At 42.9% G+C, this 19,072-nt stretch overlaps 1 protein-coding gene across 4 annotated transcripts in view; it reads right to left on the bottom strand.

Annotated features, from left to right (window-relative positions):
* znf423 (zinc finger protein 423) overlaps positions 1–19,072 on the bottom strand; it is a 157,674-nt gene that overhangs the window by 2,361 nt on the left and 136,241 nt on the right. For all 4 annotated transcript variants that reach the window (XM_081372535.1, XM_081372533.1, XM_081372534.1 and 1 more), the window contains exons 6-7: positions 17,692–17,823; positions 14,971–15,086 (exon numbers count right to left, since the gene is read on the bottom strand). In XM_081372535.1, coding sequence (XP_081228661.1) covers positions 14,971–15,086; positions 17,692–17,823 — 248 coding nt within the window. The remainder of the gene's footprint in view (positions 1–14,970; positions 15,087–17,691; positions 17,824–19,072) is intronic.

Below are 19,072 nucleotides of genomic sequence, written 5' to 3'. Positions count from 1 at the left end.
AACCCCAGACCGAATCAATGGCAGTCTGTCAGGGGATGCGAGTCTTACGTCCTCCTTCTCTTTCCATCCCGGCCTCTCTCTCTCTCTCTCTCTCTCTCTTTTCCCGCCCCTCCTGCATGGAACAGAGAGGAGACGCGCACGAGGAGGGCTCTTGAGCGAGGAGACGCATCTCTCTGGGAGCCACTGACCCCATTATGAGAGCAAAGCACTTCTCCTTTTGCATTACGCTGCCTGCGCTGCCTTCCCCCTTCCAGCAGAGGCCAGCCTTGTCTATGTCTCGCTCTGAGGTCTGGCGGAGAGGAGAACGAGATGGAGGTGCATATCGGACAAAACCCAAACATATTGTAAATCATTTGTCCTCATCACCGAGCACCTGTTTCGCATATTGGAATTACAACAAAACGTAACGGGAAAAAGCGGCAGCACGGTGAAACACGACTGAAAATAATCCTGGGACTCGCATGACAATGAGCAATGAGTCAATACAGCGTACCTGCCCACATTGTCACATGTGCACATGTCAAGAGCAACTAACGACCCAATTTACCCAAACCTGCCTTAGCCGAGTCCCCAAGAATATGCTGCTGCTCAATCAATTATCAGTTAGTCCCCACAAAGCCAATCCCTCTCCAAACGCAATCTTCACCTGCTGCAGAGCCAAACGAATATACCTCATACCACGGCTCAACACGAGACCAAATTAACATCTGGGTCGCCTATCTTTTCATTTACGCTGATGATCTTAACAACAAAAACAATAACACTAATAATAGTAATAATAATCTCACGTCATTTAATCTCAATTCATTCCATACTGTCACTGTTCAAGCCTTCGTGATTTGTTTTAGATGTCTTCAATTAAGAATAAAGTATTTCACGCTGTAAAACCGATCATTTCGGTCCTACATTCTGATTGGTCGATACAGTGTGATCCAGCTTTGCTAAAGTCTAACCTCAGTCATGTCCCGATACGTTCTCACTCTCTCAACCCTAATTTCCAGTCTACACCCTACACCCTCCCAAAATATATAAATCTATGAAATAAAAAATAATTTAATTTATATAAATATATAATATGATATAATATAATATATATATATATATAAATAATCAAATGTATTGTGTGTATGTATGTACATATATATATATATAAATATATATACACACATACATACATACATACATATATATATATATATATAGAAGACACTTCTTTTAAAAACAAAAAAGTCTTACCGATCCAAAACTTTTGACTGCTAGTGTATATATATATAAAATAAAAAGACCAAGTTTGGACTGGATTGTATGCATCGGTGACAGAGAAAGGGAGTGTGTGTGTGTGTGTGTGTGTGTGTGTGTGTGTGTGTGTATGGTCTCCCCCAGGTTGTCAGGACTGTGTGAAGCTGTATTGATTTGGAGGTGGAGGGACAGAGAGGCAGTGTTGTTCCCTGGGGTCTAGGGTTACACCAGCACTGCAGTGGCCTGATGGAAACGGCACAGTAGGACTGGAAGGGTGCGGGGAGCCAGACCTTACATACAGTACACAACCTCCTTCATACACACACACATAGATCCCTCACTTCACTAAAACAAAAGACATGTGCTCAGACTCCCCAGCGCACACATGCCTTTGTAGGTAACACACACGCGGCCACTAGCCACAATCAACATCCATCGCTCAGCTTATTTCATTATCTCTGGCATGTAAGAGCCACTGTGGTATCATACATCTGCTCCGTCTAATCACACACACCCTTATAAATGCTACACACTGTTGGGTTTCAGCTGCCCAGCTCGCGCGCATCTATTTCCATCGCTCCGATATCTCTCTTGAAAGATGGCAGCTGATGTGTGGGCGATCAAACCAGCAACACTTGTTTAAATTAGTTAATCAGTGTGTTGGAACAAACACATTTTCAGGCCGGTCGCAGTTTGTTCTCTTCATCCGAGCGCGTTGTCGGGGGCAGCGCTATTGATTAAGCCACAGGCGATCGATCGCCAGAATGGTGTGTGTCTCTGAATCTGATAATGACTCGCAATATGACATCAGTGCAATGCAGCTGTAATTGATATATTCTTGAAGGGGTGGAAGTTAGAGCGAGAGAGGTGGGCAACACAGATGGAGGCTGTTTAAACAGTCATGGAAAAGCAGCGACTGAATGCGCCAAAACCTGCGCACGAAGTGTCGAATCAGTTGCATACCGCTATACTTTTGTACGAGAACTTGAAGGGCTTGCAAACATGCTAAAGGTTCGCGCACGGGTCATGCACCTTTGTTGTGGCGGAAATTGAACGACTTCCTCTGGATTTCAAGCATAGTTTTAGGAGCTCGTTGTAGGTTTATTCGTGACGCACCTCCACCGAGCGGACCTTCAATCGCAGCGACGTGAAGAGGGCATGGCGTAATGCACGGAACAGCGTCCTATCCCTTTCCCCCATTGGCTTGGCGACGGAGCGGGGGGAGGCTGTTCGGTGGGCAGAACAGCCCCTGCGAGCTCAGTCAATATCTACGCTGTCATTGTTTTCCTAAACTGGTTATAAAAGAGAGGCTAAATCCTGCGGAGCTGTGCACTCCTGGGAAATATGGCCCAGTCACATTACTGATGCAGTGACTGCGAGACTGCTGCACTCACCGAGGGGGGGTGAGGAGGGGGAGAGAGAGAGAAGGGGGAGGCGGTGGGGAGATAAAGATAAAGGAAAATCAAATCTACGTTTCCCTACACAGCCTCTTTTCACACACAGAGCATGCACATACAGCCGGACCGAGCGGCTGTCATGTCACTTTCAATCAGGGCTGTTCGTGTGCGCGAGCGTGTGTGTGCCGCAGGGCCCCTGGCTCCCGGCTCTGTGGTGCCCCCTGGGGACGGTGCAGTGTCAGTGAAACTCTAATGTGTTGGCTCGTTCTGCAAGAGCGAACAGAGCGAGAGAGAGAAAGTGTTGTTGGAGAGGGTGGCCGTTCTGTCAGTAAACTGTTTTTCGTAACAGGATTCTTTGGAATTACTGACGTCTATGAGCTGACCTCAGAACAGTGGAAAGCAGCCACTACCCAGTTAAAACACAAAAAAAGGCATATGCGTCCTGTGCTACATGATTCAGAACTGAAATTACATGATATATTTATATTATAAAAATGCATTTTATTTTTATGATAAATTATGTCATACAATATATATATATATAAATATATACATATATATATTGTATGACATAAATTTAGTATATATTATATATTTGAAATACAGAAATTTTATAGTGATTAATATATTTGAAATTAAAAAATAAAATAAAAATTCTGGTAATCGTGTACAAAAAACAGAGAAGATCGCTCGAACTCTAATTGTATGAAGCAATTAGAACACTAAAATGCAAAAAAACACTAAATAGTCGATATACCTGTGATCACACACACACACACACACATACTTCTAGAATGTAGTACATATAATATAATAGATCCACTTGGTACTCACTGTACTACTATATCCAGATGCTTGCTCACACACAAATGAACAGACAGTGTGTCTCTGCTTTCGGCTTTATAAAGTGCTCTTAGTCTGTCTACTGTCAGTATGGCTAAACGCAGACAGGGAGAGGAAATATTGAAGCTGATAGAAAGACATGGGACAGAGAAAAAGATGAGAAGGGGAGTTAGAGAGAGAGGTGGAGCATGAATGAGAAAGAGAGAGTAAAGTTCTCAAAAGAGGAAGAGAGATTGTGAATGAGTACGAGAGAAAGAGAAAGAAAGAGAGAGAGAGAGAGGTGGTGGGTGGGGGAGATAGCGAGCGCAGCTTTGCTCTTAGGACGCAAGTCTGTCCCTCTCTGCTCTGTTTTTAACACAAAATGAAAAATCACCTTTGCCGCTTGGTGCACTTTAGAGTAGCTTATTTTTAGACCTGCTTGACAGTCTTCCAATGGCTGGAGACTAGCAGATGGGCTGTCTTAAAGCTTCATATGCTCCCAGCTCTCACCTCCCAGAGACAGGAAACTCACTTGGGAGTGTGCTACAAATAAATGCCCCCCTGCCCTGCCCCTGGATTCCCTCATCCCTCCCCTCTTCCCACCTACTCACACCATTCTCCACCCAGAGAGTGCCTGTCCCTGAATTTAGCACCTTCCCTGCAACCACGTCCTGTTGTACTACACCCACATCACTGTCCAACTGCTTTCCCCTTTCTGGCCTGACCAGGACTGGAGGCGTATTATGTGTGAATCTCAATGAATAAAAATGTAAACAAATATGCTTTTGACAAATGACTAGTGATAAGCACCCATTGAGCCAAGGTGTTCATGTGGACGATGCAAGTTCGAATCAGGCAACATGTATAATTAATATAATATAATATAATATATAAACAGTAAACACCTGTTCACACTTTCATTTGCGGTCTATTTGGTTTAGTAAATTTATGCCTTGAGCATAATGCCTCATGGAGAGAGAAATCCAGGTGATATCAGTCAAAATCAGTTTTGTCATTATGTTCTCTTTGAAAGGAGCGGAGGGAGTGATTCCACTATGACTGACCTCATCTGACCTACGTGCTCCAGAGCAACTTCTTCACATTCATCACTCACACACACACACACACACACACACACACACACACACACACACACGCGCCCCACCATCACACATGCTTTGTTTACACTCATACTGTACATACTGTATATCTGACATTGGTACATCTCTGTCAAGCGCCAGGTTGCCAAATAAATACTAAATGTACAGGGGATTAATTATACACTGATGATGTACATAAGCAACTGATGTAATCTTCAGCAACAGAGTAGTGCTGGTTTCTAAAAGTCAACATATGCTGTCGGCTGTGTTTAATATAACATTTGACACGTTCTCCAGGCATCAAATAGCAGCACATGACTGGCATACAGACAGACCCTTATCAAAATGTACCATCGCAAAAACAATTCGTGGCCACAGGTGAAGCGAATATTGTCAATCATCTCCTAACAAGGCCACATTCTAAGGTCTGGGTAGTTTAGATCCAAAGAAAATATCCAATTCTCGTAATCAAAGGCTATGTTCAGACTTCAGGCAAATAAGATTTGTGTGTCTAGACAACCAACCTATCTGCATGGGTTGCTTTGGTAAGGACGTATGTGTACCCACGTATGTGATGAGGCTTTTAAAACGGATGAGCTGTCCAAATAAGCACTGTCGATTCGTGGTGCAGAACTTCTCCGTCACACGAGAAAAACTCAGCGACGGAGAAAACTGAGGAAATATTTTGTGATATTACGTGCTGTAGTCATGGCCGGCTTCGCTGTGCAACTAAGTATTAATTATATTTAATTATACTAATTATATTAATATAATTTTAGTTTTAAATTGTAATATTTTAGAATATTACTGTTTCTGTTTTTTGATCAAATAAATGCATCATAATTGACATTCATTTTTCATGAGGCAATCAATTCCTGATGGATAAATTGTTGTCCAATGATTTTATCCTGTTCTCATTTTCACTCAAAAAACTAAATACAAAAAAACTGTATTACTAAAGTAAAATGAGATGAAAATACCATTTAATGTTAACAACTGTTGCTAAGCTCAATTTACCACAGTTCATATGGATTAACTATGATTAATATGTGTATTTTGACAAAGCTATGGTTAACATAGTACATGTCCTTTTTTGTAAGTGGTCTCTAATATAAAATTTCACACATTCTGCAGGCATCAAACAACAATGTGCAGACATAAAGACAGGCTACGTTCAAAAAACAACACACGCATGCATGCACACACCCAGACGGACATGCACACACAGTTGTGCTTTCGTGAGATCTGTGGAGTGTGGAGGTTCGAATGTTAGATGAGCTCGGTGGCCTCAGTAGAGCCGTGTCATGGGTGATAGCACTGCGCTAGGCTAACACTAGGCTACGCTACGCTAGCTGTGTTCTGCCACTCAGAGATGCACTCAAAGTACACACACTCTCTTTCCATGTCATAGCCTCACTAAAACCCTCCCTGATTCCCCTCAGGGAGGAGGTTTTGACTCCAAAGCAGCCCTAAACTAAGACAGAGAGAGAAAACGCATTCCGCGGTGAACGATGCGGCGATCAGAGAGAAAGAGAGAGAGAAAGGGCTAGTGTGTGTTATCTACAGCCAGTCAATGTCAACACTTTGTTGTCACAACGATATGTGAGCCTAGCAGGCAGAGTGCGAGTGAGAGCGAGGAGGAAAAGAGAATAGGAGAGTGTGTGAGGTGTGCTGTCAGAGCTGTGTGATTTATAGAGTGTGCTGTCAGCTCCAGCTGCTGAACCAAAGTGTCAGGTTGAGAGAGACCCCTACCAGTTTCTGTGTGTTATGAGAGAGAGAAAAATGAGATGGAGAGAATAAGAGAGACAACTTTTTAAAGGCCATATTCTACACTTCTGTAGCACTGAAATGTTTTCCACCAGTGAAGTCCAATATTAGTGAAGCTTTCTTGAAACCAAAGAAGTTGCAATTTTGTCCTGTTCTGTCTTACCATGCCACAACAAACAATTTATGTTCATATCGAACTCAAAAAACAGGGTGTCATGTGACAATACACAGCCCATCAGAAAAGTTCTTTGTTTGGTTACTCCTTGTGGAAATTAAGGGATTTGTCATCTGATAATATATAATTTTCTAAACTATAATAAATAATATAAACTACTATATAATAAATAATATTCTAAACTTCCACTGTCAGTCTCTCCTCATTTATATTTGATGATTAATATACATTAAGGAGCATTACTTGAGATTTTAGCGCAACATGTCTGGTCACAACATGGTAGAATTAAACAAACCATTTGACAATAAAGTCACATTAAAATTCTGGGATTAAATGTATCTCATTCAAACCTAATTTAAATCTAAATTTAATTTAAACATGAAAATAAATGTACGAAAGTAAAAAGTAAGTGATTTTAAATAAATAAAAGATTCATATTTTTTAGGTTTTGCCTTAAATGGATAGTTCACCAAAATAATGAAAATTCGGTCATCATTTACTAAAGATTATGTCATTCCAAACCTGTTTAAGTTCTTTCTTCTGCAGAACACAAAATCTAAAATTTTGAAGAATGTTTTTCTTCAAAGTCAATGGGGTCCAAAACAGTGAGTTTCATTGCGTGGACAAAAAACACTGAGATATTTTTCAAAATATCCTCTGTGTTCCTCCAAAAAATGTCAGAATTTTCATTTTTGGATAAACTATTACTTTAAAACTTAGAAGAATGATGTCTAACATTTTAAATCTTTTAAATTTTAATTTAACACTGGAAATAAATGTAAAGGACTTTGAAAAATCTAAATAAATGTATTGAAATACACAAATTAAAAGTTTTGGCCTAAAATTAAAAATGATAATTCTGTCATTATGTGCTCACCCTAATGTTGTTCCAAACCTGAATGACTTTCTTTATTCTGTGGAACAAAAAATAAGATATTTTGAAGAATGTTTTAGCTGATTTTGTCCAAAAATGAAAGTCAATGGGGTCTAAAACAGCATTGGTCTCTACTGATTCCATTGCACGGACAAAAAAAATAAAAAATAGTCGTCATACAGTTTTGGAGCAGCATGAGGGAGTAAATAATGACAGAATCTTCCTTTCTGGGTGAAGTATTCCTTTAAGATCAAGTCTTCTCATCTGTTATGCTATGTTAATGAGCGAGGCAAACAGAGTGAAGTATCCACAGTTCCCAAACCCTCCAGATCACAGCTGCGCTCAGTGTGCATGCGCACGCGTGTGCGTCGAGCGTTGAGAGTGTCGAGCAGCGAGAGTCATCTCACCGACAGCGCTTAGACTCATACGTCACTGTCACAGCCACGACAGTTCCAGTCCCGAGCTGGCAACCCACACACGAGACAACAACACACACCACGCAGTGCAGAGCTGTAGCGCCACAGCACAACCCTGCTCAACTGTCATATCTGACTGGGGCATGTGCTGTACACACCCCCTCCTTCTTCTGTTGTCTTCACATTTTCATTTCAGCTCGCTTTCTCTCATGTTGCGTCTCAACATATCCTTCGCTCTGTCTGTGCGTTAAAGGAGCAGGCTATCATGAGAGATGGATATGAGAAAACGCTTTATAGTGATCCCAGTGGACACATCTCTCTTTTTTCCCCTCGCTCTTCCTTACCCCCCTCCCTCTCTCCCTTTCCATCTCCCTCTCATGCCAGTCCCCAAATTATTTAATTTAGCACAGACACCATATCTCCCTATGTGCCATCCCGCTGAAGTTCTCTCTCCCTCCACGTCCTCCTCCCTTCTTTCCTCCACTTTATAGATTGTTCCAAGCAGGGGTATTTCGTGACAGAATCAGGAGTGTGGGTGGGTTCACTGGAAAATTTGCAAAAAGGCATTTACTTCATTTTTATCTCAACATAAACACGCACGTGCACGCTCGCAGCCGAAACCGATGTCCCACGTTGTAATAAATGAATGCGAATGTGTTGATTTACTCTGAAGATTAGTGCCGCCCCATGGTGAGTGTTTTTGATTTGAATTCGCCAGGCCGGAGCTTTGTTTGAATCTTTGTCTCAGCAAGGGCAGAGCAACAAAACAAATGCAAACAGGTAAACAACTTAAACATGTTCTCTCCGATTCTAGTTTACTCCAATGTCCACCAGCCACCCACCGCCAGGAGAATTTCAATCAAAAACAGAGTGGCAATGTAAGTTCGAAACACCATGACACACTTCTTACATGCTCCTGTTTGGTATGCTAACTTCCTACATACTTAGATAACGGAAAGCATTAGCAAGTGGTTTCATTAGTTCATTATTTACTCTTGGCTACATTTGCTTGGCTGCATTTCGTGTTCTCATATAATGGCACTAAAGCCATTGGAGAGATCCGAGACCTGGGACTCTTCATGTCGGAAGGCTTGCGGATGTCGTGGTCTTCGAGAGGGAGCTGTTCTAAACACAGGGCTCATAGCTTTAGCTGGAGACACTACTGCAGTCCCCTGACAACCCCTCCACCAGCCAGCCAATCAGCAGCAGGTAAGGTGGATTTGAGGAGCTGTAGGCATGTGTGTGTGTGTGTGTGTGTGTTGGGGTTAGGGCTCTGAAGAGAGCCCTCCAGATCCCCATTCTAATAACGTACATTGCCACTCCAGACGCAAGGGCAGCTGGGACACGCACACACACTGGCACTAATAAAATTGAGCATCACAATAGAAACCTATATCAATATCTACAGCACACAAAACCAGATTCAAAGCACACCAGACAAACTCTCCATGTACATTATGATTCTAATTTGACACATAATGGAACAGATTCTATGAATGTTTTTGGAGGTTCTACAATTCTTAACTCTCTGATTTGCTTAATGTGGGATAGCCTATATGAGTAGAAATGTGCCCATTTGATTATATGCTAATGTTAATTCTAGTTTAAGCCAGATTTGATGTATTCTGAAGAAAATGTCAGTGGTCCTAGCCCTTTGAATTTGCCTGAGTGTTTTTAGCACAATGCTTTGTTGTTGCTTCTTTTATTAGCATATTGCTGTGCGTATTGCTTTTTATTTTGTCTATATTTTATATATACCACTGTTTAAAACTTTGGGGTTGGTACGATTTTTCTGAAGCCATTACTCTTCAGTGTCACATGATCCTTCAGAAATCATTTTAATATGCTGATTTGGTGCTTAAAAAACATTTCTTCTTATTATCAATGTTGAAAACAGTTGTGCTGCTTAATTTTTGTAAAAACTGATACATTGTTTTCAGGATTCTCTGATGAATAGAAAGTTCAAAAGAACATAATTTATTTGAAATATAATCTTTTGCCAAATTAAAAGTCTTTACTGTCACTTTTGATCAGTTTAATGAATCCTTGTTGAATAATAAAAGAAGAAAATTCTGACCCTAAAATTGAACAGTAGTTTATATATAACCTCAAAATATTTAGGGTTAGGGATTTGAACAAACCTGTAACCCTAAATATGACCAATAATAGTAGAGAATGAGAAACGGTCTACCTCATCTCCGAAAAGTGCAATACAGAATATGAATTGTAGTTCTATATCATATAAGCTCTTCCTCCACCTCTGTGAAAAATGGAAATTGTGTGAGAAAGCGCGTGCGTGTGCACTCCAATGAAAGCAGCCTCCTTACATCACTCCACTTAGTGCTGTATGAGAACTCACAGCCCTCAAATATTCAACACTTTCGCAATGTCGGGGGGGGAGACAAGGAGGCATCAACAAACAAACAAGTGCAAAGACCCCCCTCCTTCCTTCCATTCACACACACACACACACACACACACACCGATCCATCCAAACTGCTGAGTATGGTTAAATATTAACCAGCGCTAAAGGAAATACCATACACCCACGTGTGCACACACATGCCAGCGGGGAAGGGATACAGGGCATGGGGGGAATGCGGCGCCCCCTGGAGGGCTCAATCAGAACCGGTAGTGTGTAAAAATGAGGCGCGCTGTCAGAGAGTGACAGCAGTGCCTATGGAAGGGCCGAAGGGTGGGCGGTTGGGAGTTCACCTGGGGAAACAAAATAACAACTGAAAGAAAATCTACACACACACACACTTGCTCACACAAAAAGTCTCTGAAGTTTCTAACAAAGGAGTGGAGGATCCAGCAGAGTAGGTCTAGCTGCGCTGATCGGGGCGAAGCATCACTTATTTACCAGCTTACATCTGCACTATTTATGGGGCACCAGGGAGAGGCAGAAAGGAAAGAGGGAGACGGAGAGAGAGGGGTGGGTGGGGGCAACACAGAGGGGCTAAAATATGCATGGGGGCTGGCTCTTCTGGGAGCTAGAAAAAAGAAAATGGGAAAGGGAGAAAGAATGAGAGACATAAAAAGGCGAATGAGAGAGAGTTGGAAACAGTTTGAGGAAGGGAGGGAGTTGGTGGGAGTGCGAACGAGAGAAAGAATTAGAGACAAGATAAAGGATGGAAGCAAAGTTTGCCATAAGGGAGAGGGGGATGATACAGTAACGTGTCTTGCGAAGGCTCATGGGAAGGCGAGGATTAACTCAGAGTGGGACCGCACTGGGAGGGCATGCTGGGTAGGGCACACAGGCCATGCCCGTCCATTCCATTCAGTCTTGTTAACAACGTACACACACGTTCAAGTCTCATTTCACCTGGGCAGGAGCATGGTAAAACCCGGACGCCGGAACAGAGGCTGACTGCTCTATTCCTCACCGCCGTCACCGCTCAGGTGGGCCTGGAGTGGATGCGGGGGGGACGGAGCGGATGGGAGTGATGGGGCGTGCCCGCTGAGCCATGGGCTGGTGAAAGTATCTCGGTTGGCCGGCCTCAGGGTGAGGCAGACAGTGACCGACAGGGTCCAGTGCTCCCCCTGCTGCTAAATGGACTGACCGGCCATATGCCCAGCGCCGCCGGCCTTATATCACTGTCACGCCGCGGCCGGGGGCTCACGTGGAGGGGTGGGGTGTTTGAGCCATGCAGGAGATTTAGGTCACACCCCCCAAGCCCCTAAAATATTAAGTCATGGACCTGAGTAAGCTATTAACCTCACTCCCTGCTACTTATGAAGACCCACCCACCAACACACACAGGCGGGCGCTGGAGGGGGCTGCAGGAATGGTGGCCCATAGCTCACAAAGATGAATGTAACTTGGGCTAGGGCAGGATGCAGCTGACCCCAGCGGCCCCGTGGCAGCCACTGTGGACTGAGTTATTCACAGTCCTCCCCCTACTCAATCTGTCTGCCCCATAATCAGCACAGAGAGAGAGGCCGATAGAGAAACAATCGCCTCCATATACTGCCACTGACCTAGCAACAGTATATTAACATTATTGTTAAGTTTTCAGCAGACATATTTTATATTTCATGTTTGGCCTTTATGTTTGCCACTTAAGGAGAGAAATACTATCAGAAAATGTTGAAAGATTCAAACTCACACCTAAAGCTCTGCTACCTAAGCCGAGCATAACAGGAACCGGAAAACTATCAGGTTTGGGTAAGTACATACTGTACAATTAGGGAGGGACGTACCAAGCCTGGGACGGGGCCCAGTGTGAGTTAGAGGAATCAGGGGCTCCCCCTCAGTCCGTTCACTGCCTGGCTCCCTTAAGTGCAGGGCCTGGTGCAGTCGCACCAATTGCACTGCCCTAAGGACAGCCTTGCATACAATACAGAACTTCTGGGTGAATACCTGAGTGAGAATCTAGCCAGCTGTGCACAATGAGTAAGTCTTTCCTTTCTGACCAATGCAAACTACAAGCAACTACAGAAGCAGCAGTACATTAAGATTACTGTTAGTTTAGCACATTTTAGTTGGGGCATGTCGGCTAACTGCAAGGCTCCAACACCAACACTAAAGGCGCGGCCACATTATTGCAAAAAAAGGTCCATTGTCTATTGTCTACATGGCAATTTCCTGTGAAAAACATTAAGAATCTGTGTGAGGAAATGTTTCATCCTTGTGTGAAATTCCAGATTGCGTGGAAGTGACTAGATTTTGCCGGTGAAATTTTGCAGAGCAAAGGTATATATGACCACATTTTAATGCAAATGAGAGTGCTCATAAGGCCACAATCACACTATGCATCTTAAACTACATTACATTTGGTCCACTCCAATACTCAATACTCCAATCCAAGAATATCTCCAAAAATGATCATAAAAATCCTTCAACAATACTGAATACAGCGCTGATACTATCAGAGTGTTGCACCACTAAAGACGAGTCCCTAAAGGGGGATTAACCGGTTAGCAGTAACTTTTTTAACCAGCACATTTAGTTCTAGCCCTTTAAAAGGGACTGAGTGGGAGGAAAGTGTGTGTGTGAGAGAGAGATTTAAATCCTGCCTGGCCCTTAGGCTTGGCTGAGATGTCTGCATTCGTGTTGGTGCTAAAATTGATACTATTTTTCACCTCATAGCTCTGTGATATCTCCAGCTAAACTTGAGTCAGCAGATGTGTCTCACTGCTCTGCCATGTCTGCTTCCTACGGGAATAATTACCACGGGCCAGGAACATCCAGAGGTGCTTAAAACCAACCATAGACACTAGAATGTCTGTATTTCTATACAAAAAAAAACATCTTTTTGTTGGGCAATGAAGACACAAAACTCCCGACCAACAAAGAGCCAGACTGCATTGTGGTACCAAACAATGTCAATAAAGGCTGTTTATTTTTTAAAAGCATAAAAAAATAAATAAAAATAAAATTCTTAAAGTGTGTTAACATCAACAGCGATTAGCAGTGACAAACTGACTAGAAGTCAATCATTTTCAATAAGAAGTGATTTGAGTGAACATGAGCAATAGCGAACGTTGGCGATGAAACAAAGTTAAGGATTAAATCACTGTCAGTGTACGTCAAGGCATAAAGTCAAGGCAAAAGAAACGGGATGTTGGGTACCACAGTGTAAAAAAAAAAAGTTCTACCAAAAAGTGTACAGCACTTTGTAAACGTGTGTGGTAGTGCTTGCTCACTAAAGAATATGTGTGTGTGTGTCAGTCTCAGAGTGGAGGGGTTCAGGGCCTCCCTCAGGGAACTCAGATAAAGGATTCAGTAAAAGAGAGAGAAAAGACTATACCTATCACAGTAGAAGAGACAGAAAGAGAAACAGATACAGAACAAAGACAAAAAGAAAGAGAATGAAAAAGGGAAGAAAAAGAAACAGAGACTCATCCGGAAAGGAATAATGTCAAGTGGACAAAGTGTGTTATTGTTACAGTAGCCAAACGGCTTTTGATGAGCTGTCAGACATCAGATTGTGCTGTGAACTTGAGCGTGAACCTGTAGGGCATACAGTTGTCTGTACAGTATCTCTAACTGCTCAAGACCATCGGAACTGTGTCGGAGTAGTGTACATTCCTTCATATATAGTGCTTAGTGATGCAGTGGTTCTTAACTGGTTTTGTTTGATTTTACACAAGATGTGATCCAACACAGTACCAAAAGAGTTCATTATAGTAAAACATTTAGAAAACAGAAAACCTTTCAAATAAAAATGATAAATGCATTAAAGCACTTAGTTTAATATATATGTATTTATTTGCATTTAACATTTTTTTTTTATTTCTAAACCGCGAGTTTCCACTATACTAGTTTCCACTGTCCTAATGTGTGTGTATATTCACAATGTCTATGAACTATGTCTTTGACAGTCTGTTTTTGTATATGCATTGCAAATGTAGCAAGAGTGGGCCTGGGACAACATTTCCAGTTGTCTGCCCTGACGATGCGTGTGTGTGTGTGTGTGTGTGTGTGTGTGTGTGTGTGTGTGTGTAGATGAATGTGAGTTCCAGCAGTCACAGCAGGTGGTGTGATTGATTTGCAGAGTAATGGGTCTAATCGTTACTGGCTTGAGGATGCACCTTGTTTTCCCCTTTAATTCTCTTATTAGCTGTGATCTGTGTCACATCTGTGTCTATCAGGACTAACTGAGATTGACTACAGAATACAATATTACAAACGTCACAAAGCAGATACACATTTTGCTATGACAAGGAGATTCACTGCACATATTACACATAAAATATGACTAGAAAACATTAAAACATGAACATCAGAAGTTCTTACATGGCTTCCTGGAATATTTAATTCTGACTGGTCTATCACGGCACAAATATTTTTCTTACATAGCCGTTTCTAGATTCAAGTTTTTCTTATCATTACGATTCAATTGGCTTTGGAAAGTAAAGAGTTACTTGTGAGTAAGTGTATTAGGAACTGTATCAATGCATGGTTTACATCGAATTGTAAGAGCAATATTTTGCTGATAGGAAAATAGGAAAATATCTGTTACAGTTTGCCCTTCTTTTATCCACCATTTTTACACGGAAGAAAATTTAGCATTTGAAGCTTTAGTAAAACAACCTTTTTGTTTATCCAGGACTCCATGCGGTGACACATGAAATATTGTTGACAGTGAATGAAAAAAAGGGGACATTTTTTTTTTTTTAATATTCCAGAAAGACATGCTTTTGTTGAACTGCCATACGATTCTGCCTTACTCACCTGGAGCTCAGTTTGGAAGAAGAACTTCTGCGGACACTGGGAGCAGTCGTATATCTTGTCCTCCTGTCCGTGGACGGCAAAGATGTGCTGCTGCAGCTTATTGGCCTGAACAAACACTGGGGGGAAAAGACAGAAGGGAAATAGCAGTCAAACGACTGGCTGAAACGCTTTACCCAAGAGTGTATGGCGAATTGACTGTGAAAATAGCTGATTCGATTAAGAACTAATCCTGAGTGAGAAATTAAAAAAAAAGAAAAATCCATGACTACCAACTTTCACGCTTTGGGTAGGAGAGGGAGAATAAAAATAATGAATTTTTTGGATTTGAGACGATGTGTCGACACTGAAGAAAGTGGAAGGGGGAGGGGACGTTCTCAAATGAAAAGCTCTCAAACTCTCTTTATCGGAGAGCAGGGGATGACAGCCGGAGATGGAGGGAGAGACAGAGACAGACTAAAGTATCCCCACCAGACCTTGTGATATTTATCAATAAATCATTCCTCTATCCTCGGGTTTTTAAATTCCGTTCGTGTATTTTTTTTGTTTTTTTTTGTTTCAGTAAACTTAAGTTTGCTGTGTGTGGAGACTATGAATTATTGAGCGTCCCAGGAGGAGAAGGCATCCGCTTACTTATTCATGAGCCACACAGGAATAGTGTTAAAGTTTAAAAGAGGACTGCGTACCTGTAAGGGAGGAAAGGGGGAAGAGAACGTGGTGTAGCCAAACAACTCGGTAAAGGTGAAAGGAAAAAACGGAGAACTAATCCGCAAGGAGGAAGAGAGAGAGGGAGACAAAGGGACGGACAAGGCGAAAGAACAAACAGTTTGATCAGAGGGGTGGAGAGAAGGATGAATAGAGGAGTGAATGTGAGTGTACGGTGAATATAGATGAAGATGGAACTGGAAGAGGAGAAATAAGGAATGGGTGAAGGAAGAAAGAGATGAATTGAATAAAAAAGAGTGCATAATTATCTGGAGATCGGTGTGTTGCAGTGCTGGGGACAATTTGGCCTCCAACACTGGTCTTTGATGTTGACAAGCTCAAGTAATGATTTCTGATTCCCAAAGGTTAGCTGACAAACATTTCAAAGTGACTTTCAAACTTAGTGTGAGGAGAAGCACACACACTGGGCCTGTTTAACTAAATGCACACGTACGCGGAGGGTCCTACCCTGGAGAGTGAGAGCGGATTACACTGACTTTCTATAAACCTGCCCTTTATTCTCTGACCTCTCCTCTCCTGAACACACACACTCACTCACCAATGGATCTTCTTACCTCAAAGACATTCAGCATGACAACTGGCCTACAGAAAAAGCTAGTAGTTCATATGAGATACTTTACAGCGTACAAAACGGCTGTTATGATTTGATGAAGCCAGTTAACAGCGGGCTCTTGTTTGTCTATTCTACTGCAGTGCCTTCTGGTCCAGTGAATGTGGGACGTCTGACAGGGGCTCGATCTGCCCAGGGGTCATGAGTCCCACCAGGCATCACAGCGGGGAGATCAGCTCTCATTAGCTTTAGCATCAGCTCAGCAGGATGTCTGCACCAACCGCAGCCTCCTGTCTTGGCCACGTTGAACTTTATTAACCATTCTGTGCTTCTGCATAAGAGTGTGTCATAATATCTCGCTTCTATCTCAAGTCTAGAGAAACCGATCTTGATTTACATAATAGTATGTATATACAGTATGTGTGTATATTTTGATCTTTATGAATTCTAGAAGTTGATTCGTGTTATCAAAGCAAATCCATGCCTGGTCTTTCCTCTCTCTCACCAGGATGAACAATGAATTTAATAGTTAATTCAGTTCAATTAGCAGGACAAGGAGGAGAAATGGAGCAGAGGAATGGAGGGGGGGGGGGGGGGGGGGGTATGGTGGAGATGAGGATGAGATGGAGAGAAGGGGAAAAAAGAGAGAGAAGAGATGAGAAAAATAAAAAATAAAAGAAATGAGACAAGAAGAGACAAAAGAGAAAGAAATGAAAAAGAAAAAAAGATGACAAAAGTGAAAAGAAGAGAACAAAGAAATTAAGTAAAGAAATTAGACAAGAAGAGAGAAAAACAGGCAAGAAAATGAGAGGAGAATTTTTTTAAAGGAAATGAAGAAAAGACAGAACAAGATGAAAAAAGGAAATGGAACAAAAAGACACAAGAAGAGAATTATTAGATGAGATAACAACAGACAATAAGATAAAGGTTGAAAAAATGAAAAATGAAACGAGACAAGAAGTGCAAACAGAAGACTAAAAAATAACAAAATAAAATAAATGAGACAAGAGAGTAAATGATATGGCACAAGATGCAAAGAAACTAAAAGAAAGAATGAGACAAAAAAATACATAAAGAGAAGAGATTAGAAGGAATGAAAAACCAGGCAAGAAGGGGTGAGACAATATGAGAAAAGAGAATGAAAATGATGATGAAAAGAAAAAGAGATAAGACAAGTAGAGACAAAACGATAACAGGTTGAAAGACAAGAATAGAAAAGATGACAAAAAAGTAAAGCCGTGCTTCTGCATGTGATCCTACAAAAGGGAATGTGCTAAATGGTGCTTATTTGAGTGCAGTCGGCCACATGCATGGCTATGTGACCGTACACACTGAGTGCAGTTACCCTGTCATCACTGGCAATGTGTATCCCCCACCTCCCTCCACTCTGTGACTGCCCCTGACCCTACGACCTCGACCCCACCAACCCCCCGGGCCGGACCCCTCACCTGTAAAGCAGACGGGACACTTGAAGGTGCCTCCCATGCCCTCGAAGCTGTGCTCGATCAGGTGACACAGGAGCTTGGCCGGAGAGTCAAACATCTGGTTACACAGCTTGCACTCATGATTGATGCCTTCCTCTGCAACACAAGATGACGATACAACAGGTTACACACATTGGAGGGGTCAGATAGAGAGAATGAGAAACAGAGAGACACAGACACATGCTGCCAAAAGACAAGGTACGACATTTTTACACATTAACTGTCTGCGAGGGCGTCTCGTAAGTGAACGGTCGAAGCCTTTTCAAGATCTCTCGAGCGAACGGGGTCCTTTTTCTGTTTCTTTCTGTCCTTGCACATCATTTGTGGTCCCAGGCTTATAATCTTCAGCTCTGGACAGTATGACCACACGTCCCGTCCCTCCTCCCCCTCCTCTGCCCAGTGCCGTCTCTTTCCCGGCCGGTAATTGCCTGCTGCCCCCCCAGAGCTGCAGGCTCTGTGCCCTCCCTCTGCCCGCTGCTCTATTTTAAGCTTGCCTGAGTGACATCAGTGCCGCCCCCTGCTGGTGTGGGACAGATGAAAGGTGGGCGTTGTGTCCTGGCTGGACGCCTCTGCTCTCGTCTTATCACCCACCCGCCACACAGGCCTGAACCCAGCCCGCCTGCCTGCGCTCCATCAGACACCCACCGCCAGACTCCCACCCTGATCCCCCAAGCCCCTAACTGAGCCCTGGGGTATGGTAGACGCCAACACTGTGCCATCTCCCAGACCCCTGTCTTCTCAAAGCGTCCAGTACCCCGCTAGCACATGCAGACAGGCCCAAAGAGTCCTGCTGCTGAGCTACAGGGTGCGTGGAGGGTTAATAAAGTCTTCAATCATATATCCCCACCATCACCATGACCTCCACCTCCCACCCCTCCCTTCCAAAAGCCACCTCTGCCGATTCCAATCTCTGCTCCGTCTCAAAGGCCCACACAAGGGTGCTCTAATCCCCGTTTGAAAGGAGCGGGAGGATAGGCGGAGGGGGCAGTGATAGTGGTGGTGGTGGGGGGGGTGATTTGGCAAAGGCACCGCTTTGGTCTGTCCTCCCCCACTGCCTACTAAAAGACATTGCGTTCGGGAGGGGGGGAGAGAATTCCTTTCGGGGAGAATGAAAGCAGCGGCAGACAGAGGTTACGACTGAGTTTAATATGTCACATGCCTTTTAGAGGAAAATCTGCTCTAGTTCGGGGGCCATGGTTTGAAACGGAACCAGATCATCTCGAGATTCAAGATGAGATCCGTTCTTTGGATGCAAACCAAACAAACAAGAATAGGGATGAGAAGGATGCAACACCAAGTGAAAAATCTATTCTTTATGACTGGGTTTAGTGTGTCAAATGCCTTT

The sequence above is a fragment of the Scardinius erythrophthalmus genome (genome assembly GCF_964197995.2).
Source record: "Scardinius erythrophthalmus genome assembly, chromosome: 8".
Taxonomy (NCBI): Eukaryota; Metazoa; Chordata; class Actinopteri; order Cypriniformes; family Leuciscidae; genus Scardinius; species Scardinius erythrophthalmus.
Note: the sequence above shows the minus strand (reverse complement) of the source record. Positions and strands in the feature narration are given on the sequence as shown.